At 43.3% G+C, this 22784-nt stretch overlaps 1 protein-coding gene across 4 annotated transcripts in view; it reads right to left on the reverse strand.

Annotated features, from left to right (window-relative positions):
* Window positions 1–22784, reverse strand: part of PIAS1 (protein inhibitor of activated STAT 1) — a 62100-nt gene that overhangs the window by 32387 nt on the left and 6929 nt on the right. For 2 of the 4 annotated variants that reach the window (XM_061371139.1, XM_061371135.1), the window contains exon 2: window positions 4281–4725. The exons of the other annotated variants lie outside the window; for them this stretch is intronic. In XM_061371139.1, coding sequence (XP_061227123.1) covers window positions 4281–4725 — 445 coding nt within the window. The remainder of the gene's footprint in view (window positions 1–4280; window positions 4726–22784) is intronic. 4 annotated transcript variants of the gene reach the window in all.

The following is a 22784-nucleotide window of genomic DNA, read 5'->3' on the forward strand; positions in this document are numbered from 1 at the left end:
TGGTAGAAGTTACTCTTAGAAAATCAGCCCTAAGCTTAAAAAGCAACCAAACAGCAGCATCTGTGCACAGAGGGCTGAAAATGGGGGAAAATGAGGTGAAACCGCAGCTTTGCTTGAGAAAATAACAACCAAAATTCTCCTGTTTAAAGGAGGTCTTAGTTAAAACCAAAAGAGGAGTCACAATAATAAGGCAACTTTCATATATTTCATCAAGGCCAATTGGACAGCTTTTCCTCCAAAACGGAAGAGAACCATCACAGAACACTATAATGGTTTCTGTTGGAACACCTTAAAGCTCATCCAGTTCCAACCCCTGCCACAGGCAGGGACCCCTTCCACTGGAGGAGCTTGCTCCAAGCCCCTGTGTTCAACCTGGCCTTGAGCACTGCCAGGGATGGGGCAGCCACAGCTTCTCTGGGCACCCTGTGCCAGCGCCTCAGCACCCTCACAGGGAAGAGCTTCTGCCTAAGAGCTCAGCTCAGTCTCCCCTCGGGCATGTTCAAGCCATTCCCCTTGGCCTGTCGCATCAAATTGTTGTTAACCATGGGGCAGAGAGCTCAGATTTCTCACTAGCACTGCAAGAGCTCAGTGCAGACTCATCCACCAACATGGATTTTCAGGATACAGAGCTTTCCCAGCTGGCTTCTACACAAAATTTTGCAATGAGGATGACTAATAAAATATGGATCAAATTCACTTCCCTACTGAACATGGACGGAATATCTCCTGTCTCAGATAAACAAACCCACTGACAGCGTCCTTGGGAGTAAAGAAAACTCTGTCACTCCCCAACAGCACAGCCGGCAGAACCACAATTGTCAGTATCAGCCACACAACTCTGCAAGAGCTATGCGGGAGTCCTGGGCTCAAAAAACACTCAGAAGGAAGCAAGAGACTCTGCAATGTGAGCAGAGTAACAGCAGGAGAAGAGTCCCACCGCCAGCAGGACCCGGCTGCTATTTTCAGTTCTTCAAACAAGAGCAGGTTGAGGTAGCCCAGGCTGCGTTTACGAGTTCAACTAGCTGGGCAAGTCTGCTCTTCTGCAAGCTTCCTACTCCCTGCTGCAAGTTGTACGGGCTGCTGTAAGACACAGAAAGTTGTACAAGTTAGCCAAGAGCCTTCTAACGTTCGCTTGTCACTCATGCTTCAGCCAGCCACGCTCAAGTAAAGCTCCTCAGAGGGTGGTGGTGAGGCGGGCACAGACGGATGCAGCACTGCACTTCCCCCTTGCCACAGATCCAGTGTGTCGGTTTTAATCACAGTTCAGAGCTACATGCTGAGGAAGCAAGTGTAAGAAGGTAACATCCATTTCCTCCTTTTGTTCTTGACATTAAAAATAATAGTTAGCTGGTTTAATTTCCTTATCTGTTATTCACATTAGCTTGTGTACTACCCACCTACATGAACTATCTGGGTACAGAACGCATGTTCAAGTGCCCTGCTGTGCAACTCCCTTCCCCGAGGCTTTGTCAAATCATTGCTTTTCAAATTAATAACCTCTTCTTGACTGGATAGAAGACTACTGCAGCAAACCTTCTGAGCAATTCCACCTTGACTTGGGAAAGACCAGGGAGAATCACATCCAAAGATGTGCCACGCAATGTCTATCAGGTCATCAGTCTGGTCCTGTGGTGGAGGGAAACAGTAAATTCAGACATTTCTTATCCCTACTGCCTGAGGAATCTGATGGGAAAACGCAAGCAGGAGATGCTGAAATGCTGGCTAAGGAGAAGCTCCGAGAGTTTGTAATATGTATCTGCCATTCGAAAACAAAGCCAGGGAGCACAGAAATTTGACATCTGAGGAAACAAACCCATAATGTTTGCAGCAGTGAAAAGGATGCCCAAACCATTTGGGGCACTTATTCAACAAATCATTTAAAGCCTTGTTACTTAGAGTAACCATTTAAATGGAGAAAATTAACACAAGTCTGCTCCATACTTGCATTTGAACTGTATGCACCATTGCTCCCAGCTGCGTATCACTGGTTATGAATCCAATAGGTTTTTTCGTTACCATATATGTATTTATTACTCTAAAATACCTTCATGACATTTACAGTTAACAATTTTACAGTCTGTAGCAACATTACTTTCCAAAACAAAAGGAAAACCAATCATTCCACAAGGCCAAGTACAAGGTCCTGCACCTGGGTCAGGACAACTCCCAGCACAAACACAGACAAGCAGACAATGGATTAAGAGCAGCCCTGAGGAGGAGGACTTGGGGGTGTTGCTAGATGAGAAGTCCACTGTGACCCAGCTTCAGTGTGCAACTGAGCCCAGAACCAACCCCCGTGTGCTGGGCTGCACCCCCAGAACGTGAGCAGCAGCTCAGGGAGGGGATTCTGCCCCTCTGCTGTGCTCTGGGGAGACCCCCCCTGCAGCCCTGATCCAGCTCTGGGGCAGCAGCACAAGAGGGACGTGGAGCTGTTGGAGCGAGGCCAGAGGAGGCCATGGAGATGCTGCGAGAGCTGGAGCGGCTCTGCTCTGGAGCCAGACTGAGAGAGCTGGGCTGGGTCAGCCTGGAGAAGAGAAGGCTCCTGAAGGGGAGACCTTAGAGCAGCTCCAGTGCCTAAAGGGGCTGCAGGAAACCTGGAGAGGGGCTTGGGACAAGGGCCTGTAGGGACAGGCCAAGGGGAATGGCTTGAACCTGACAGAGGGGAGACTGAGACGGGCTCTTAGGCAGAAGCTCTTCCCTGTGAAGATGTCCCTGCCCATGGCAGGGGGCTGGAGCTGGATGAGCTTTAAGCTCCCTTTCAACCCGAACCATTCTAGGATTCTACATCTGCAGAAAAGAGTCTCATGCTAAACAAAACCCCCTAAACCCCTAAATTAACTGAAAGCACAGAGATTGCTTAGAAAGGTATCTGGTTGAAGTTTGAACCACTTCCATTTTCTTACTCTGACACTCAGAGTCCACAAAGGGGGAAAAAATATTCTATTGAGATAAACTCCTCAAGCAATAAGACATGACAGAGTGAATTATCTCTTCAGTTTGGGGCTGGTTTGTTAGACATGGAGCTGACAGCAAAGTGTGCTCACCACATCTAGGAATAAATACCATAGTTCCTGCATTGGAATGCCTTATTGGAATTACAGCTTTAAGTATAATGTAAAAGTGATGAAACACATACTGAGTACCTCATTATCCTTACAACCAGCATTGCCTGGAATGCTTACGGACCAATTAAGCTTTAGATTAAAGCTAACCAGACCCAATATAGCTCTTAAAAGAACACCTGAATCAGAAGATGAGATTATCAAAACCTATGTTTTTACCCTCAATTTTTTAGTTGTAACAATACAAAAAAGCATATAAACAACTGTGCAACATGCTTCAGAAACCTGCAGGCCACCATCACCACACACGTATCAGGCCTCCCACACCCTGGAGCTGTTCAGACTGTGAGTGTAAAGTACCTGCTCATTTTTTGTTTACAAGGGATTTCTTCTGCAAAGGACATTTTTTGCCACTCACCCACCATCTCCCTGGATCTACTCTCACAAAGCTTTTCCTCCCACCAGCTATTCTCACAGTGAATCCCTTCCAGGGTTTCAAAACAGCAGAAGGCTCCAACATGCAAGCAGCCCCTTCAGAAACCAACAGGACTATTGTATTGAAGCTGGTTTTTAAGGGTATTAAAAGTTAACCACGTTGTTAAGTGCTGTGTGGAGTCAGTGCCAGAAAGAAATCACACATAGTTATATAATGCTCTGTAAGCATCAGATTATTCTCAGCAGCCACACAAGTGATTTAGACCTTAATACAAAAGACAGTTTAAAGAAAAGTAGCCACGAAGGCAAAAGAACCACAAGTCTTCCTGAACTCAGGAGTTTGGGCTGTAACAGATCACATCACAGACCCAGCCTGGCAGATTCTTTCCCAGCACAGATGAGATGATTTTGTGGCCTTGATGGATTTGGGGGTATTTTTGTTTGTTTTTTCAATAATTAAACTGTATGGCTTATAAGAACTCCTGAAAGCAGACAGGGTTTTTCTGTTTTGGAGGGGTTGGTTTGTTTCTTGTCAAGCTCACCCCTTCAACATAACGGATCTTTGAACCATATTTAGTGGCTCAGCTAAAGCAACTAATGAGTGTTACGTAAGATGTCTCTCCATGTAGAACAATCTGTTCCAAAAGTTACCAAAAATAGCAATTCTCTAAACACTGGTGTGATGCAATATTTAACCAGCTACTGCATTAGCAGCCGAATCCATCCATTACTAGTTAAAAAGAATAAAGACTTGAGAGCTTACTACAACGTCTGCAACCTTACCTAGGCTGGTAGGTTTTATCAGCTCATCCAACAAGTCATAAAAAGGTAGCTTCTGAAGTTTTATGTCGGGGTGGACAGGGTGGAGCGCAGATGTGAGATGGGGGAGTTCCAGTTCATGTTTAGGTCCCAGAAGCGACACGGGAAGCAATGGTGAGGTGGCAGGGTGGCCATCGTAACTGAGCTGTGGAATGGTAGACGGAGACAAAGCTGCTGGCATGGAGCTCGAGTGGACGCTGGGGATGGATAAGTCTGCAGGAGTCATGATTTTCTGAGGGAACCTTCGCCTATAGAGTTCTTTGATTTTCATTTGTACGGCAGGGCTGCAGCCAGCCTTTAACAAATGCAGTGCTTTCGTGAGGAGTTCGTGTTTCCGTCCGTGCTTGTTCCTCCCCGCGTAACCCAGAAGTACTTGCAGCTCAGACACTCTAAGGCTCATAACCATTTGCTTAAAAGAAACAAAACAGGAAAAAATTAGTATTCAAGCTACAGCATCTTAAACACTGACATCAGAATGTGGCTTAACCCCATCAAGCACACAGGTTTCAAAGGCATACGGCTCTTCCCCCACTGATAATGTGAAATATAATACAAACCATAATTGTTCACAGATATATCTACTTAGAAAGTCTGTAATGAGCAAATTCTAAAGGAGTTTCCATTTGCCATACACAATGCAGGACAGGAGAAGAGAAAAGGACAAGTTGCCAGTACACAAAGCTTGCAAATGCAATTATTTTCCACTCCCTGTTCTGCTGGCATCTATAATGTTAACAGTTTTTTCACATTGGCAATATCCAAGTCTCCTGTACTTGCAGCTGAAAGCTGTGCCAGTCCTTAACTCTGGAACATTATTTCACTTACAAGTCTTTCCCTCACTTTTAGCCATGCAGCATAACTAATCCACGCAGGTTCAAAGGAAAGGAGATAAATGACTGATTTTAAAGAGAGTGAGAGAAATTACAATACAATTTGTGTGCAACCCCATATCATTATTACTGAGTTAAAGGAAGCTTCTTCCGATTTCGCTTCCTCTTCACATCAGAGCTGCATGTTCTGGACGGGGGAGTTGGGCTTTGCCTTCTATTAATTAGCATCTTCATTAACACTGTCTTGTACTGTCTCCCAGTATGGTCTAATGAACCAAACTGGTCTGACTTGTCAACTGTTTCACCTCTTCAGGAACCAAGTAACCAAACCAGCAATGGCCTGTGCACAGTGAGTGCTTCCTCCCTGGTCCAGCTGGAGCCAAAAGGCAATTTATACACTTAATTTCTACTTTAAAACTTCATTCAGCGCTGACAGCAGCTCGGTTCACCATCACGTGTCCTGTGACACCAGCTCAAGTGGTATTTCTGCAGAATCCTGCATTCCCAAGAAATCACAAGGATATACTTGATACTTGAGGTATATATTTGGGACCAAACCAGCTAATTCAGCATATCAGGGTTCTGCCATCACTGAAAGCTGAATAACCAAACTAGCACTTGCCTTTGCAAATAACCTTTCAAACAGAGTAAAAATGCCCCATCCTCTCTAGCTCTCAAAACTGTGCAAAGTACTCACACACACATTACTCAAGCTATTTTCACATTCATTTTTAAACCTGAAGTGCTAATCTTAGACAGTAAGCTATGCCTGGCTTAGCTACAGCAGCCCCAAAGCCTTATCGATTCCTCAAACCTCCAGCAGCACCTGCAAGAGATCTTCCAGGCACAGGTGTCCACAGGAGGTATTTCCCTATCCTGAAATAGGTCGCGTTATTTAAAAGCCCTAAATCAGATGATTCATGTATTTAATGAGGTGTGCACCAGGCAGATTTAACTACAATTTGCTACAAGATTTCTGCTCTGTTGAGCCACACCAAGAGAAGTGAATGATCTTGCTGCAAATCTCAGCTAAACCTTGCTGCAGCCTAAAGCAAACACTTCAGATACAAGCAGGACTTCGCTGGCATTTTATCCTTCGAATACCCAAGAATATACTTCACACTTTTAACCATGGGACTGTCATGGAGCTACTAATAAGAACAGACAAGGTACTTCTGTCAGAACCAGAGATGTCTTAAAAGAACAAGGTATTTCAGTTAAGATCTGAAGTGTTGACAGCTGAAAGGGAAGTGAAACAAACAGATCTGAAACATGGAAAAACACTATTTATATATTTATAATGCTTTACAAGCATTTCTTCAACAGAATGAGTAGTTACAGCTGAAGGGCTTAATGCCTGCTACCATCACCCCGCAAAGTCACTTCCTGAGTACAACCTCTCAGAGCTTCACCCTGTACTTGTTTTGTAATAAACTCCTAGGCCCAGCTTGCAAAAGCACTGAAAATGAAGAAATCATTGAGCTAACAGAGGAGCTCCTGCTACAGGTTGGGTTTTTTCTGGGATTAAAGGTAGACAAGACTTAGAAATAAGCAGACAGAAAGCAGGGGCCATCCTGCAGCCAGGCTGACAAACCAAAACAAATACATTCCCCAGATCCTCCCACCCTTGTGCATTCCTTACAAAGGAGGACAAGAACCATTCTGTTTGCAATGTTAAGGGCACTAACAGATACATCGATCAAAAACAGGGGAGAAAAACAGCACTAAAGGCTTGTGGGTTTATTACAGTTTCATACTTCATTGAGAAACCTTTCTTCTGCAAATATAAAGAGACAATGACTTAAACCACCACCAGCCCCCCTCCAGACTCATCCATAGGGCTTTGCCAGCGGATCGTGTCAATCAGTGGCTGGGGAAGCAGAGCCCAACAGGCAGCCGTGCTGGGAAAGTCTCTCCTGTCACTGCAACATGAACGTGAGAATTCCTCTCCCCTCCTCCACCACAGTTGTGTTTTATTTGAGGACACAGCCCCAGCTCCATCAGCAGCAGTGCCACTGCCTGGATGAGCACGGCCCAGGCTACGAGCCCTTGGCCTGGGTCACTCTGGTACCCTAATCTTAGAACAGGCAGGGTAATTATAGCAGGAAACAAATCAAGTGCTGTCAAACCCACAGAGTAAATACAGTGAAAAGCTGCAATTTGTGATTTTTTTGCTCTGTCATATCTCACCTCATCACAATTCACACACACACATACCCCCCCCTATTGCTGGCTTAGGTACAGCAGCAAAGCTGAAGGGCAAAGACACAAAACATTTTGCTTCAGGAAGTCTTGGGGTTTTTCCCCTGTTGCCTGGAGTAGTAAAAAGATCACTCACAGCAGTACAGCTGCATCTGCAACAAGCTACACAACCCACCACAAAGAGCCTGTTTCCCAACAACAGCAAATATCCACAATGCAAGTAACTGCCCCTGTCTCTGGCTGTTTATCAGAATTGACAAAATGTGTGGGTTTTGCTTTCCTAACACAAAAGAAAGTAACAAAAACACAACCAAAAAAGCCCAACCAAACAAAAATACCAGGATATATACAGCTACTAAGGGCAGAATGAGGAATAGCTTGCAAACTCCAATTACAAGCAATTAGGTGCACAAGAAACTGATGCTGTTTGGCTAGGAAAATGTTGAGCTACTGGCTACTTGATTAACTTTGGTGTGAGAAATGCAGCAAGCCAGTTCCAGACACAGCAAATCCCAGTATCAGCCACTGGGTGTTCTGTTGATGATGTGCATTTTGGTACCTGTCATATCTAGGCAATATCTAAAATTCAAAGAGGGTAAGGACAGTAGAAAACCTGCTTGAAGTGTAAGAGTATGAACAAGCTTTACAGAAACTCAACTCATCTCAGTGTAGCAGAGAATATCTCTATTTTGACTCCCTGTAAAGACCTTTCCAGAGCAGGTAACTCATCTATAAACATCCACCTGACATTTCCTGCTCGACAGCACAAAACCAACACATGATCCCCTGCACAACCAGCATTAGTCACTGGGATTATCAGGCTCATTATACATCTTCCCCCTGCAGTCCACGTCCCCTTATCCAAGGCTTGTGACCACAGCCCATGCTTCCCAAAGGAAGTCACCCCATCGTGTGTGTCAGGTCCACAGAAGCAAAGAGCCCAGTTTATTTTCCCACCTCCCAGTTGCTTGTTTCCAAATCTGTGCCTGTTCTCTCCTGCCAGACTGTGTGAACCCACCCATGTGATGCAGCTCATGCTGCAGGCACAGGAGCATCCCCCCATTTCTGTGTGTTGAGGAAACAGCCTCAAGCCATTCATCTGGCAACAAGGATTATTTCCTGCTCCACTCCTCCTTCAGATAACCTATAAGGTTTGGAAGAAAACAAGCTTATGGATGCAAAAGCAATCCATGGGCGGCATCCTACATCATTCACCTACTTCACTCCATGGCTATCCACAGGAAAGGATGTTCTACATACAGCACACTCTCAAAAAAGTTGGTACGCTGGTTTTAAAGCTAACAGCCATGAAAAGTGAAGTCCCCCAAACCCAAAACTGCATGGAGACACTGAAGAGGTAAGGAAGAACAAGGGAGTTCTCCAGCACATCCACTAAAGGACTATTAAATAAAAAGCACCAGGCTGCAACATCAGTGAATGCTTTGCAGCTCCTGACTCACAGAGTTCTCTCAATAACCAAGCATGTTGGGCTGGAGAAGTGTGTCTGTGCCACACAAAAGGACTATGCTGCTTTGGGAATGCTGCTTTGACATTCAGAGTAAATACTTCACCAGGAACTTCAACTTCTAACAGAGCAGCCATCATGAGGAGTCATTTACTTCAGTTTCCCTCTGCAAAGAAAACAGCCAAGATAAAACTTCACTTAAAAAGAACAATTTTCCTCACGAGCCCAGTTATTGCTCCCACCAAGGAAAGCCACTCAGGCCAGGCAGCTTCCTGGCTAGAGAAGTCCAGTTCTTAGCACAGGTTAACAGGTCAGACCAAAGAAAATTGCTTCCAAGAACCAGACCTTGTCTCGCTGATCTACGAAGGTTGGGAATTAAGTTTAAAAATACACAAAATCCAAGTGTTAGTGCCTCTGGATAAGAAATCCCATTGATAACCCCACCCAGCCCCACCGGCACGTAGTTCAGAGAAGTGTGACTAAAGAGACAAGCAGTCAGGCAGAAAACACTCTTTCTAGACTGGAAAATACACAGGGGCTAAAACACTGGTTTGAAATGCAGGAAGACGAGCTCCAAGTCCCACTGCTCAAGAAAGGCACAGATACAGGTATCTGCTGAGATCCAGCAGCACAGATAGTGAGCTTTCTCCTTTCTTCCCAGTTTTTGAAGGGAGGGACTTCCCCGAGAGGTAAAAAACAAGCAGCAGCCAGTAATGGAGTGCAGGGTCCATAGGAAAGCATAATTGAGAACGCTGGAAATTCATCACTATTAATACCAGCACCACAAGGTCCTGTCTTCAAGCATCTTCATCCACCAGCAGCAGCATTAACAATCCCAACAATGTGATGAATGCATTCCAGAAAGAGGATTTCCACATCCCCGTAATCAACCATGGGATCTATCTGCAGAATTCAGTAAGTTCTTTCCAGGTACTTATGATAACTAGAAGCTGTGAATAAGTTCCAAAGCGCATCTAAAAGATTTGCCAGTGGAACAAGAAGCTTTTGGCCAGGTACTACACCACATCTTTGTGCCTAAAGCTACACAACAGGTCCTCCACAATTCCGTAACCATTAACATGGAAGTTAAAGGGGAAAAAGGAAAAAAAACACCTCAAACACCAGCCAGAGATGGAAGGAGACAGTAAAGGGGGAAAAAAAGAAATGGAAAAAAGAGATTCCAAATGGGAGGCCACCCATTTATAGCTAGTGATTTGGGACAGTGACAGTAAGTTTCTTGTGCTACTTACATAGTGATTAGCAATAGCTTACTTCAAATTAGGCATCATTATTATAGAAGAGGGCAAGCACTGCAACAAGTCACTTCAAAGGAGAAGGGTAGGACAGAAAACTGCACCCTGTATTCCTTGGAAAGCTACAGAGGGGCCTCCGCTCCAACACCCTGCTCAGCACCTCACCCCAGCACCCCACCCCAGCACCCAAGGGATCAGCTCTGGCTGCAGTCTGCATTCACAGCATGGGCACAATCAAAGCTCTAAGGCTGTTTTCAAGGACAACACAGATGGATATTTGCCCCTTATGCAAGAAGGAAACCACTATTAAAGGAATTCCATAGTGCACTTCCAAAAGGCACTTTAAAACAACAACAACAAAAAAATCAAAACTGTTCTTTTTTTCTAATCAAAGCAACTGGGAAGCATTAGATTAGTATGAAAATGGGTTTGAATTAATCTCAGTATAGCTCCAACACCCAGCTGTAAAAATAGAGTTCTTGCATGCTATGAACAGCCTCTTTAACCCCCAGTATAAATATTCTGAAGAGGAAAGCAATACCTGAGCTGCACGAGCTCTCTACAGTTACACAGACTGAACTCTGGGGCTCTTCAGACATTTAAGATTTGTGAAAATGGGAAATCGTGATGGTAAAAATATTCCCATCTTTTACGAAGGCGCATTCCTTAGTCCTAAATTCTATCTGCAAGGCTCACACGAGGAAGCTCTCAAGGCTAAGCTATAAAAACTGGAACCAGCCTCCTGAAAACCTGCAGGAGGGAGTGAAAGGCCCAATTCATGGAAGCTCCAGTGCCCCAGTGACAGGCTGTAACTTCCTGCGTTTGTCTCCTGCAACCAAAACACTCAAAGGTTGAAGTCACCGTAATTCAAACTGGGGGGGAGGCAAAGGCACAGAACAACAGTCGTAAATACACAGCGCGCTACAACCTTTAAGGGGGTATTGGTTCTCATCATGAAAAACTCACCTGTCTCCTGGAGCAGTACGTACCGTGGTTTGCCAAGTAGGGCAGCATGAAAAGAATAGGTACAAAACAATGGCAGGTACAGGTGTTATTTGCCTTGTTATACACACAAGGCAATATTTCTTAACCAAAGAAACTCTCTATTTACACAGTATATCAGTGCTCATAAAGAACATGCTGCAACTGTAGGACCGAATCTATGCATTCGCACAGCTGGCAATAAAAATGGGTTTAAAATGTGTCATCAAAACGATGGCCATAAATTGTAAATGCCAAAAATAGCCTGGCCTGCTCTTGGTATCTCCATGGATATGAGCTTCTTTAAGGTCAAACACTGTAGTCATGATTTTCACCAGGGAACGTTATTTCGCCATGCTAGTAGAGATATTACACTATAAAGCTGACGTAATCACGTGTTATTTACTTTAGCATGCACACAAACAATACATTTCCTTGCAAATGATACAGTTGTGTATCTGTTAATAGGAATATTATGACCCTTGAACCAATCTACCTGAACAATGAAGCTCAGATTCAAGCGCCTGCTACCACCAGGAATCTCTGGTGATAAAGAGATCACCGAAGAAGTCTAGTAGTGTTCAGTCTACAGGGCTTCTAGACAGGAGGTCCTGCAGTTTCCTATCACCATCCTTTCATATTCAGCTCATGTAGCAGCTCACCAAGTATACTATAACCACTTAACTTTTAATTCCAAGCATTAACAAGAATAAGGAGCATATTCCATATCTACTCTTGGCTTGCTTGTACCTGTTATGCTGGGAAAAGTTGACTACCCTTAAATTTACTAAGTTTTAGTAAGGTCAGAGTGATGCTGCTTCATACATGAACACTAATTAAGCTCTCCCTCCAGCCCACAGCTCAGAGGCCTCCATCTAATCCTGCACCAGTGACACTATCAAGTTCTTAGATATGCCTGTTGCTTACTGGAGACAAGAAAACCACAGTGATAAAAGTAACACAACTGACTGAAGAGTGAGAGTATATTGCAAAAGAAAACAGTGAGACAGCTCTAGCCCCACTGAACTGCCTGCTAGGAACAACAGGCAGAGGTTGGAATGTTTAATATAATCCCCATGTGTTAAAAATTGTCTTATGCTTTTTACAGATGCCTGTGGTATTTTGCTATGCTATCATATATGTAAAATATCTTCAAGTTAAAAGCTCTGACACATACGACCTGGCATGTCAGCATACACAATTGCCCTTCTAGCCCCCCTTTTCCTAGAGGTTATTTCCTCTGGAAGAGAGACTGAGCAGAACAGACTGTGTGCCCACGTACCCAAATGCCACTCCAGTGCCTGAACATTGAAATCACTGTGGGATCTGCCTGGTTTTCATACGATGGCTTGCCAACCACACTGCATCCTGCCCTGCCTCCCACTGCACAGTACCACTGCCGCAGCCGGCGGGGAGGGCAGCTGGGGCAGGGACTTGCTTAAACAGCACAAGCTAAGTTTGTTGGGAGAGAAGTCTGCCAAGCCTCTAGTCATGTCTAAATTGTGTTTGATTTAAAGTAAGTCACATTTTATCTTAATCCGTAACGAAAGTTTTACCGTTCTCAGGAGATTTTATTCACTAGGTGAACTATATTATTACTTTTGGTATTAAATAAGGTTGCTGACACAGTAGTAATCTTCCTTTCAGTTCTTGGAGACTCTAGGTTTTTTTCAACCACACTCAGTTCTCCCTGGTGCATTTCTCTGTGCAGATGGGAATTATTTTTACAGCACTATACGCTAGCATGATTTTCATGACAAGTAATTGCAGAAATACCAGTTTAGACATCTCTGGATAGAAAACAATGTGCCTCTCCGAAGGCAAACAGCTCACATCTAAGGCCAATAACGAATACAATTCTTCTCAGCTATTTGGGAGAGGGTCGTTGCCAGACAAATTTACTTTTTATTAAGAATGTTCTTATCCTTAACTAAGCCTTTCAACTGGCTGACAGAAGAGCTAATTCCTATGCAATAAGCTTCGGCGGAGCCCAAGCCAGCCGCACACACAGCTGTCCAAGGAGCCTGCTAAACACAGTGTGCCCTGTTATAATATCTCTGACAAATAACACAAAAGGTCTGCATTGGTGTAATCAAAATAGAACTTATACAGCATTCCATAGTAGCCTGAATGACTGTCTCTGCATAAAAGACAAAATAGGACCAAGAAGTCTCAGTTTCTGAAAGCCCCATAGGAGTTCACAGGAGCTTCTCCTTCCAAAGTGATTTTAAGAAGAAAACATTTTAAAATATAAAATTAAACTAAAGCAATGGTTGCATACACAGATTACAGACAGGGACTTTACTCCATGAGAATCCATTCTGACATTCTTTCTCAGCACAACACTAAGAATGAAGCTCCAGTTACCTTCTGAATATCTAAAATACCTGCATGAGGCACATGTAGCTTTTGGAAGTCAATTTTGAAAGAAAGCTGGAGAAGAATGTACCTGGAATTCAATGAATGTACTCACATAGCAACATGGATAAAGAGGCAGCTTCCACAACCTCTTAACAGCAAGACATACAATTTCAAGACCTGCATTCTTACATCCAGGGTTTGATGTTGGCTTGCAAGCTATTTAAACCTCTACTCCATCAGCAGACATTATTTCTTTGTATGTGTTCGCCAACTTAAGCATCACTTCATTAAAACAAATTATTGCCATAATAGATGCATATTTGCCTCCAAGAGTTAAATACCTTCTTATTTCTGTACCTTCAGAGAACTGCAGAGTGATGTATTGTCCCCGTGCCACAAGTTATCACTCAGTGCTGAAGAGCCAGTTGTCCACTATACACAAACTCTGGCCACTGAATTGACTTCAAATGATGTAACTCTTCAGGATACAAGATCATACAGCCAAATATAACCAAAACACTTCAAGATCAACTAGCCACTTTTTTCCCCCTCATTTGTCCCATTTTCTAGGAGCACAGTTGACACACAACATCACCACTGACTATTCTTCTGCTATCTCAAAATGTTTTAATTAACAATCACACTAAATTTGGATTCTGGCTTGCAGGCTGAAGCCAGGATGTAATTGAATCTCATTTCCCTTAAAAGTAACCCACTGCTATGTTCATTCCCCAAGAGAGGGAAAACTGGAAGACTGGAGTTCTCTCACACAAAAAGACTGCACCAATAGTTAACAACCTCTAGCATAAAAAGTGGGGAGGAAGGAAAGGCAGAAGGGAGGGAAAAGAACAGGAAAATTAAGAGATCAGATAAAACACCAGGTATGGGAAATAATCGTTTATCATTAAAAGATTTCCCCTTCCCAAGGAAGAAACAGAACACAAAAGAAATAAATCTGCTGACCACAAATACCTATGAAATACACTGGCCAAGACCCTATTCCCTCCTAATCCTGGCCCACTGAGAATAATAATTTATTACTACTGGCAATTAGTCTGAATTGTTACCAGAAAAATAAGTAATGGAGCCAAGAGTTCCCACCGTGTCAATAAGCTGAGAAGAAACAGGCCATCAAACACACTGACATCTGTATAGCCCTAAAAAAAAAACAACCTAGTCATTCTGCACACCATTGCCTTATTTCATAAGGAATTCATGTCTACAAATTGCATAAGGAAGCCAAAACACTTCTTTTTAAGTAGTCAGATAGCAGTAAGGCATCAAGACTAACTAAAAGCTCAAACAATGCTGAGAGACGTTCCTTTTACATCACTGTTCCTCAGAGTATCAGGGGTAAAGGACCACACCAGTGAAGTACCTGCTCACCAGTTCTGGGGAAATTGCCCCAGGTTTCATACATCAACGTTCTCACAGCACAGACTATCTCAAGTTGGCCTCTACTTTGATGATGTACTGATTTCAAGCATGTTCTAGTGAAGCCCTTCAAAATCACACCTTTAGCGCAGTTCTAAGACTTCACACAGTGCAGGCAGAAAAAGCATTTTCTCTGCTCAAGTCTTCCTCCTTCTTCAGGAGGAGACACCCATTCTCTTGCTTTTCCCCTACTTATTTCTTAAACAAAGCCATTGTTACAAAGCAGACTTGATGTTCCAAGTCCTTTTCATGCTCCTTGCTTAGCCCTAGTCCTTCCTAGAAAAAGATTGTCCTAGACGTTTGCTGGAGACCAAACTAGGACTAACAGTCACTTCTTTGTTCCTCAGCTATTGAATGTTTTGTTCAAGCATAACCATTTATCTGGGAGCCACTTCCCTGCTTCCCACATTTTATCTATCAACACTGCAGTGGCCATAAACAAAAAGATAAAAGAGGGAAGGTTTGAGGGAAAGTAATACTTTTTATTATATTTAGAGAAAGAATTTGCATATCTGGTATTTTCAACCATATCAACTAGTCTAAGAAGACTTACAACCCTTCGTGTTTTATAGAAGCATTTACCTGTGAACCAACAGGCTCAGGTTTTCAGGCACCAGCCTAAAAGCTTAAGACCAAGAAGCAGCATTAACGTGTTTACATGACTCTCCAGTCCATGACTACTTTCATCAAGTCATGACATGAAATTCAAGGTTATTAAACACAAAGCAGTCAAAATTGGAGAAAAACTTAAATTTCTCATATGTTCTTCTCATTATATAGCTGATAGCTCAGGACAGGAACTTGGGCATCACTACAGACAACTCTTCATGTGGCTACAGCCAAACAAGCATATTTTCAGGAAACTAGTAGGCTACAGAACCTTGGGAGGTCCCTTCCAAGCTCACATTCTGTGGATGAGAGTATTTTTCAGAACTGAAGGAAAAGTCAAAGGAAGGAATCAAGAACTACAAGTAAGATGTACAACATATCTAGTCATAGAGCCCTTCCAAAAAGGCAAAGAATTTCAAAACACACACTATAAGCCTCAAAAACTTGGGCAGAGTTGGACAGGAATATGCGTACCCAGGACTACCCTAGGAACCCATAGGTCTATGCAACCAGATAAGAACACCACATAGTAGAATCACTCTTACATATCCCAGCCCATTTTCTCTGTCAACACAATATCTAGAATAAAGAGTAGCCACATAACAGCAAACTGTCAGCATGAAAACTATGTGTGAACCACATGTGGCCACCAGTAATTCAAGAAAAGTCAGTTTTTCAAACTGAAGAGCTATTGTCTGTCACAGCACAATAGGGAACACAAATTATAGGTCTGACTATTTATAGAGCAGTTAAAATGTACACTAAAGCCTAATATATTCCTAACTGTAGAGATGCATTAAAAATTTGAGGTATTTATTTATTGCACACAACAATATGACCTAGAATTAATATTTGTATCGCATATTGAGACAGGTCAATTTTAAAGTGCCAAAATACATTTATTATTATAGAAATTAGTAGCTGAATGAAAAAACAGTCTATGTCACTTGTCCAAACCCAGGTGAAAATACTGGCAGTTACAAGTTCATCTCCGCTTGCAAAACCCTACTACATCAATACCCAGCCTACTTCCCACTGAGATGGATTCAGGATCCTAGGTCAGTCAAGTTAATGAGACATGGATGACTCCTCTGGCTGCTACTCACGACACTAAGGCATCAGTAAGACTGTCAAGAATCACACTGATTCCATTCCAAGTACCAGCACAGCTTGGAAAGAGAGCAATAGAGTGGCACCGGTGCCAAACACTGGCTGCGTATCCTGGGGAAGCCATCTAAAAGAGCCATGGAGACAAAGAAAGGGAAAGCAGGAAGCTCAGTTTTTCATATCACCCACAACGACTGGTTTCTTCCCACTATGCAGAAATGCAAAAAGATAATAGAATAATAGGAGAGGAAGCAGACCTCCCTGCTTTTCTTCAGCATTCAGAAGAGGATAAAGAAAACAGTTTCAAATGACAACATGCAGCCACAGACTGAGAAGATGCATCTTAAGCAAGGCCCTGACAAAGCTGATCCTAAACCTACTTCACCCCTCAGAACTTGGGCTACTCTGCCCTTCTATCTTCCACTGCTGCCCACAGCAGAAAATGGTATTTTTGCATGTATTAGCTGTACCTCTAGGCTGGAAGACAAGCATGCAGTGCTTAAGAACCCATTAGCTCGCAATGACTAATCCCAGGACAAAACACTCAGCAGTGCATTAGAAAGCTAAGAGTACATTCTCTGTGCAGTATTTTCCTGGCCCACACAGAGCACAGACAAGGCCTATAGAAACATTTCTTTCCCAGTCACACTGGTACATGCTAAGGAGAGATACTAAGGATACTTGCTCACTGGGAAGAAGGCTATTTCATTTCCCAGTGCCATCAGCGTGACACACTGTGCCCCTCCCTGCCACCTCATCCTTCAAGCACTGTATTTTTACCATCGAAGTAAGACTGAATTCTATTAATCCATTCACACAATAACCTCTGCCCTGCATGGAAACAAACTGCTTGATGGAATTAAGGTTTTTATAAGCCAAGTTGCAGCCACACCTAAGATTAAAAATACATGAAAACCATTGCGAGTAAACTCCAAAACCAATACTGCATTTAACTTGGCTTCAGCCACAAGAACAACCAGAATTGAAATGAGCTGCCTAGGAAAACTCTGATATCAAAGTTAGAAATTCCATGGATATCTTTACCAAGTAAAAACAGAGGGTGTGCAGTGTTTCTGCAGTGCTGGCTGCAGATACACACTGCCTTGCCGAGCACAGGAAGGAGGATGCTCCACTCACTGTTCCTTTTCATCTTCACTGACCAAACTCTTGCCCCACCTCATTAACCGCACTCATCCAAATCCCACTCTGAATAGGAATTTGCATATATACAAGCCTTTTGCAGCTCATTAATGTCATCTGAATGGCTCTCACATGGTCATGAATTTATACTCTGCCTGTCCCTTTGTACACATACAGGTCAACAGCACGGGGGGGGGGGGGGGGGCAGAGGGGGAATTATTTAGGATCTCGCGACAAAACAAACCATTTTCTGGGTTTCAACCTAACATTTTAGTATGAAGTGTCTTCACCCTTCTGCTTCCTCATACACTCACCAGATAAAAATCAAGCTTCGACTTCCAGGTAAGGCTGTTGTAAGCATTGTGTTACTTCACAGCCTTGCTCAGCCTCTATGTCAAAAGCAAAGGACAGTCTAGTATCAGGGAGAAAATAAAACCAGAGGCATCGAGACATCAGTCATGCACCGGCCTGAGGAATGAAGGAGCCAATGAAGTTAGTCAACTAATATTTAGCTCAAGCCCTTTGCTAACCTGTGTGAACATACTCCAAAAAACAAAGGCACATTTGAAAAAAAAACCTTTTCTAGTTAACTGAACATAGGAAACAAGTTTCAACACATCTCTGCTTCCCCTTAAAACAGCTTGGCACCACCTCAGAGTTCTACATATGTTTAAAAACAACAGAACAGTACAGGTCAAAGGAAGCCATGTAAACCCAGTCCTCACGCACAAGCTGGCTGTTCTTGCAGAATTAATAATATTTTCTTTAAAGAACAAACCATAGATCTTAAGCTGGCTATTCAAAGTTCTTTCTATTACCAGCATGTCCCAGTTGTTCCAAGACTAAACAATAGGGGAAGGTCACGCATGGAGTTCTGTAAGGGCCACGCTGGCACACAGAGCTTAACCTATTCGTTAACGACCTAGAAAATGAAGTGATCAGTGGGGTGACAAAGTTGCTGACAATATGATGTGGCTGCAAACTGAAGAATGACTGAAAGGCCTCAGTGACAGAGCAATTCAATGTACATAAACACAAAGCGATGCCTATGGGGAAAAGCAGCCCAGGCAGACCCAGCTTTACATGTAAAGTGATGGGCTCTGGGCTGACCTTTACCACACTAGAGCGAGCTCCTGGGCCCAAGATAAACAGACATGTGAAAACATCAGCTCGGTAGCAGGCAAACACACAAATCACTGTTAGAAATCATTAGGAAGGGACCAGAGAGCAAATGAGAGAGCATTCCACATTATATCAATCTCCAGTTCACCCAGAGCTCAACGTGCGGGAGGGTCTGGTGGTCTCAGCTAAAAAAGAAAAGGAAAAAGAAAAAAGAGAAGAAAATAAGATCTCTTAGAAGTGGCAGTGTTCACAGAAGCATGACTTCCAGAATTAAAGACCAACAAAAGCTAAGCCTTTTCAACCTAAAACCTGGGGACAGATGTGACAGCAGTCTAGAAAGCCATGAACAGCACAAGGAGACCAGACAGGGATCAACTGTACTGTTTCTTTCATTACACAATACAGCAACCAGTGGATGAAGGTCGCTGGAACCAGGCTCAAAAGAAAATGAGAAGGCTCCTCACACTGCACGCAGCAGAACAACAGAAGTCCCTACTAAAACACTGGGGACAAAAGCAGCTCAGGAAGAACCTGGGCAAACACTCAGAAAATAAGATTTATTACACTTGTCCAGCCAGTAACCCCCACCTGAACCCCCAATGGGTTCAGATGATTGAGCTGAAAATAGCTAGAGACCAGGAGAATATTGCAGGGAGGTGACACCTATCTCTCTATACTTTGTCCTGGTTTTGCTTTTCCCTGTGCACTCACTTCTGGAAGCTGTAGGAGACAATACCAGGCCAGATGGACCCTTGGCCTGAACCAGTGCAGCTACTTTTACATTCTTATGATTCAGTGTATAATGCATGTTTATTTTTAGCCATTTCCTCAGAAAACCCAAGCGACGTCAAAAGCCTCTAATAAAAATGGTGCTTCTCAACTGAAAACAGTCAAATTTTAACACAAAAAAAAGGTTAAAGTAACTGAAGGAAAACCTGGGTATACACCCTTTAGAAAAATATTATCTAAAATCCTTGTAATCCAAACCGACAACAGTTCTAATACTTGATTAAAATAATGTGAAGCCCTGCCATCAAGCAGCCTCAGCAGATTTACTGACAAGATACTGCTAAATCAACACAGAACCTAGGAAAAAGAACAGCTTTGCTTCTGCACCACTGCTGAAGCTTCAGCATTATTCATTTCGGTGCAGTACATTTATAGGGGCACTAACAACCCCATAAGACAGCCTGAGCAGAGCTTTCTCCCACTTTTCGCTAAACTCCAAGCCTACACAAATACTTGGACTGTTTCAAAGCCTCTTATTTTGCACCAGAGAAACAAGATACAACATCTGCACAAAAGTGAGATCATTTTGTCAAGGGAGTCTCAGGAAACAGGACGAGGAATGAATGCATCAGAAAACATTCTCATCCACACAACTTTGTACAACGCACTCCTGCAGCTCAGATTACAGATTTTACCTGAACCAAACACATTATCCTTATTGGATTTGGCCTCTGCTTTTTAATGAACAAGTAAGTGAGATGCACCTATGCTAAACTGCCAAGCAAAACTGGGCTCACTGCTATTTCCATTTTATATATGCTACGCTGTGTGCTAACTAATTGTGTTTTCAGTTGAAACGCTGAACAGAGCGGCCTTTTTAAGTCCAGACCCTGCTCTACAAAGAGGGCAGGAGGAACACCTTGGAGAAGACTGCAAATGAAGGTAAGGAAGGCGTTTCAGCTCGGAACGATTCTCAACTGTCTGTCCCACTTTGAGGGCCAGTGCATTTCTTCATGTAAGCAGAAGTAAGCGATCTGCTTACGCAGCGAATGCACAGAGGTGCTCTTCTTCAGGGAAGGCTTTCTCAGGAGGAAGCTCCAGCACTGTCACATGCAGAAGAGCTGGAGGAACCTCACATAGGCTGATCAGACCACAGGAATGCAGAAGGACCAAGATTAGACTAGACCAGTGAAGGGACTCTCAGGACTACTAGTCGTCCTGCAGAGATACAGAGAGCCAGTTTCAATCCCAGAAGCAACCAGGATGAAGTATTTTGCTGAACTCTGTGGTTTGGTTAGGCTACCAATCTGCTCCCCTTTGTGAGCCTCAAGTAGCAGCATCAAGCAAACACATGCTCAAGAGGGCCAAGGCTGAAATCTGATGGACCTAAGGCACCCTACTGCAAACCACATGCTCTGAAAACGTTGCAGAGGACAGATCCTATGGCTGCCCAATGTACAGTACAGAAAGGTAAAGCCACAATTCTGGCTGGCTGCTTGAGCATGTGCCCACTGGAAGAACCACCATGAATATAAACCCCTACAGCTTCAATGTGACCTTCCAGTGTACCTAAAGTGTGCTGTAGTTTTATATTTTGCCAGCTTTTTGGAAGAGAACTCGGGATTTTTTCCCTAGTATAAACCTAGCTTAGAAAATCAGGCCTCTAATCTCAGCTCTTCCCAAAGAGTCTGACTTAACTCCTGCCCAACAGACACTTCTGAGAACATTTATCACATATGTTTGCGCACTTGAATGGCTGTGGCCACAAAAAATGCTGCTTCAGGAAGTGAAGGCAATGCTGCAACCAAGCAGTAAGGAGCCTGAGCTCAGTTTTCCATCTGCTTTGTAACCACATGTTTTATGGGAGGGGAGGAAAGAGTGGGAAAGCTTGGTACACCAATTTGCAAAATGGAGCCTCCTGGTGAAGGGATTCTACCTGCTGCCTGTCATCTGCCATCATCTCCCTGCTTTTGAAATCTAATCTTTTCAAAGCAACCTCCACTTTTTACACTGATACCAGTTGACAGTCTCAGGAAATACTTTTGCACATTTCTGAGTATTTTTATGCATCTTTTTATGCATTTTTTATGCATTTATGCATAACATAAAACCACAGGAGAACTACATCTACACCATGGACTCATGTGCCCAAATCCCATTCCCAAACAAGCTGCTGGTATCTCAGTGTCAAAGATGGGAGGTACAGCAAGATGAGCTGGCAATAGGCTGGGGGGAACAGAGCTTGTAAGCTTGGCGAAGAGCAGGCTTTGGAGGAACCTAATAGCAGCTTTCTAACATGTAAAGGAGGTCATGTAGAAAACAGGTACAAGGTGAAATAAGAGCCTAAAGTAAATAAATAAATAGATGAACAAACTGTTTTCACTGTCAGAACAGTTAAGCAGCAGAACAGGTTGTCCAGAGTGCAGTCTCCACCCTCACAGGTTTTAAGGACCAGACTGGATAAAGTCCCAAGCTACCTGTTCTGACCTCATAGTCGATCCTGTCTTGAGCAGGAGGTGGGACTAGAGAGCTCCCAAAGCCCCTTTCCAACCAAGATTACCAAATAATCCATGGTCGGGATCAAGGGAGCAAGCAGGTGTCAAACTGAAAATAAAAGCAAGGAAAGCTGACAGGAGAGTGCTACTGAACTCTTGGTTTGAAGAATTTAGCCTGACAAACCGTATCTGGGCTGGAAACTGGGGGAAAAACACTCTTCAGAGACACTATAAACATGCAAAGCACAGGGAAGAAAACATCTACAGGAGATAAAGGGATGCTTCACAGCTTACTGTTGTGGGAAAGTTATTGGCTGTGTATCAGCCCCAAAGCAGGGTAGAGATTGAAATTCTCCCTTTCTTGCCCTCTCCTGCTGTTAGTAATTCTAGGATGGAAACTGGCAACTGAAGCATTACCTACAGCCCATGCAGTCCTGGCAGAAGCAGAGAGGAAGCAGAACTCATACATGTTTATTAGAATGCATCCAGAAAGCTCATTACCATTTCCTAAACAAAACAAGGGAAGTTCACTACAGAGCAATCTTCAGAGATGCACATAAAGACAGTAACACTTATCTTTCTGTCCTCTATGCTAAATAAACTCTAGCATACCCACAGAGTCTCTGCTCTGCTGCAGAGCTTAGGACTCTATCCTTACCAAGCAATGGTTTTAAAAGCTCCTCTTCCTCCTCCACTCATTATCATGCCACTTCCTATATAAATCTCTTGTATATCAACTC

This window comes from Neopsephotus bourkii, unplaced genomic scaffold (assembly GCF_033783945.1).
Source record: "Neopsephotus bourkii isolate Nb327-2 ecotype Australia unplaced genomic scaffold, CSIRO-AGI_Nbou_v1 NB_1572, whole genome shotgun sequence".
Classification (NCBI taxonomy): Eukaryota; Metazoa; Chordata; class Aves; order Psittaciformes; family Psittacidae; genus Neopsephotus; species Neopsephotus bourkii.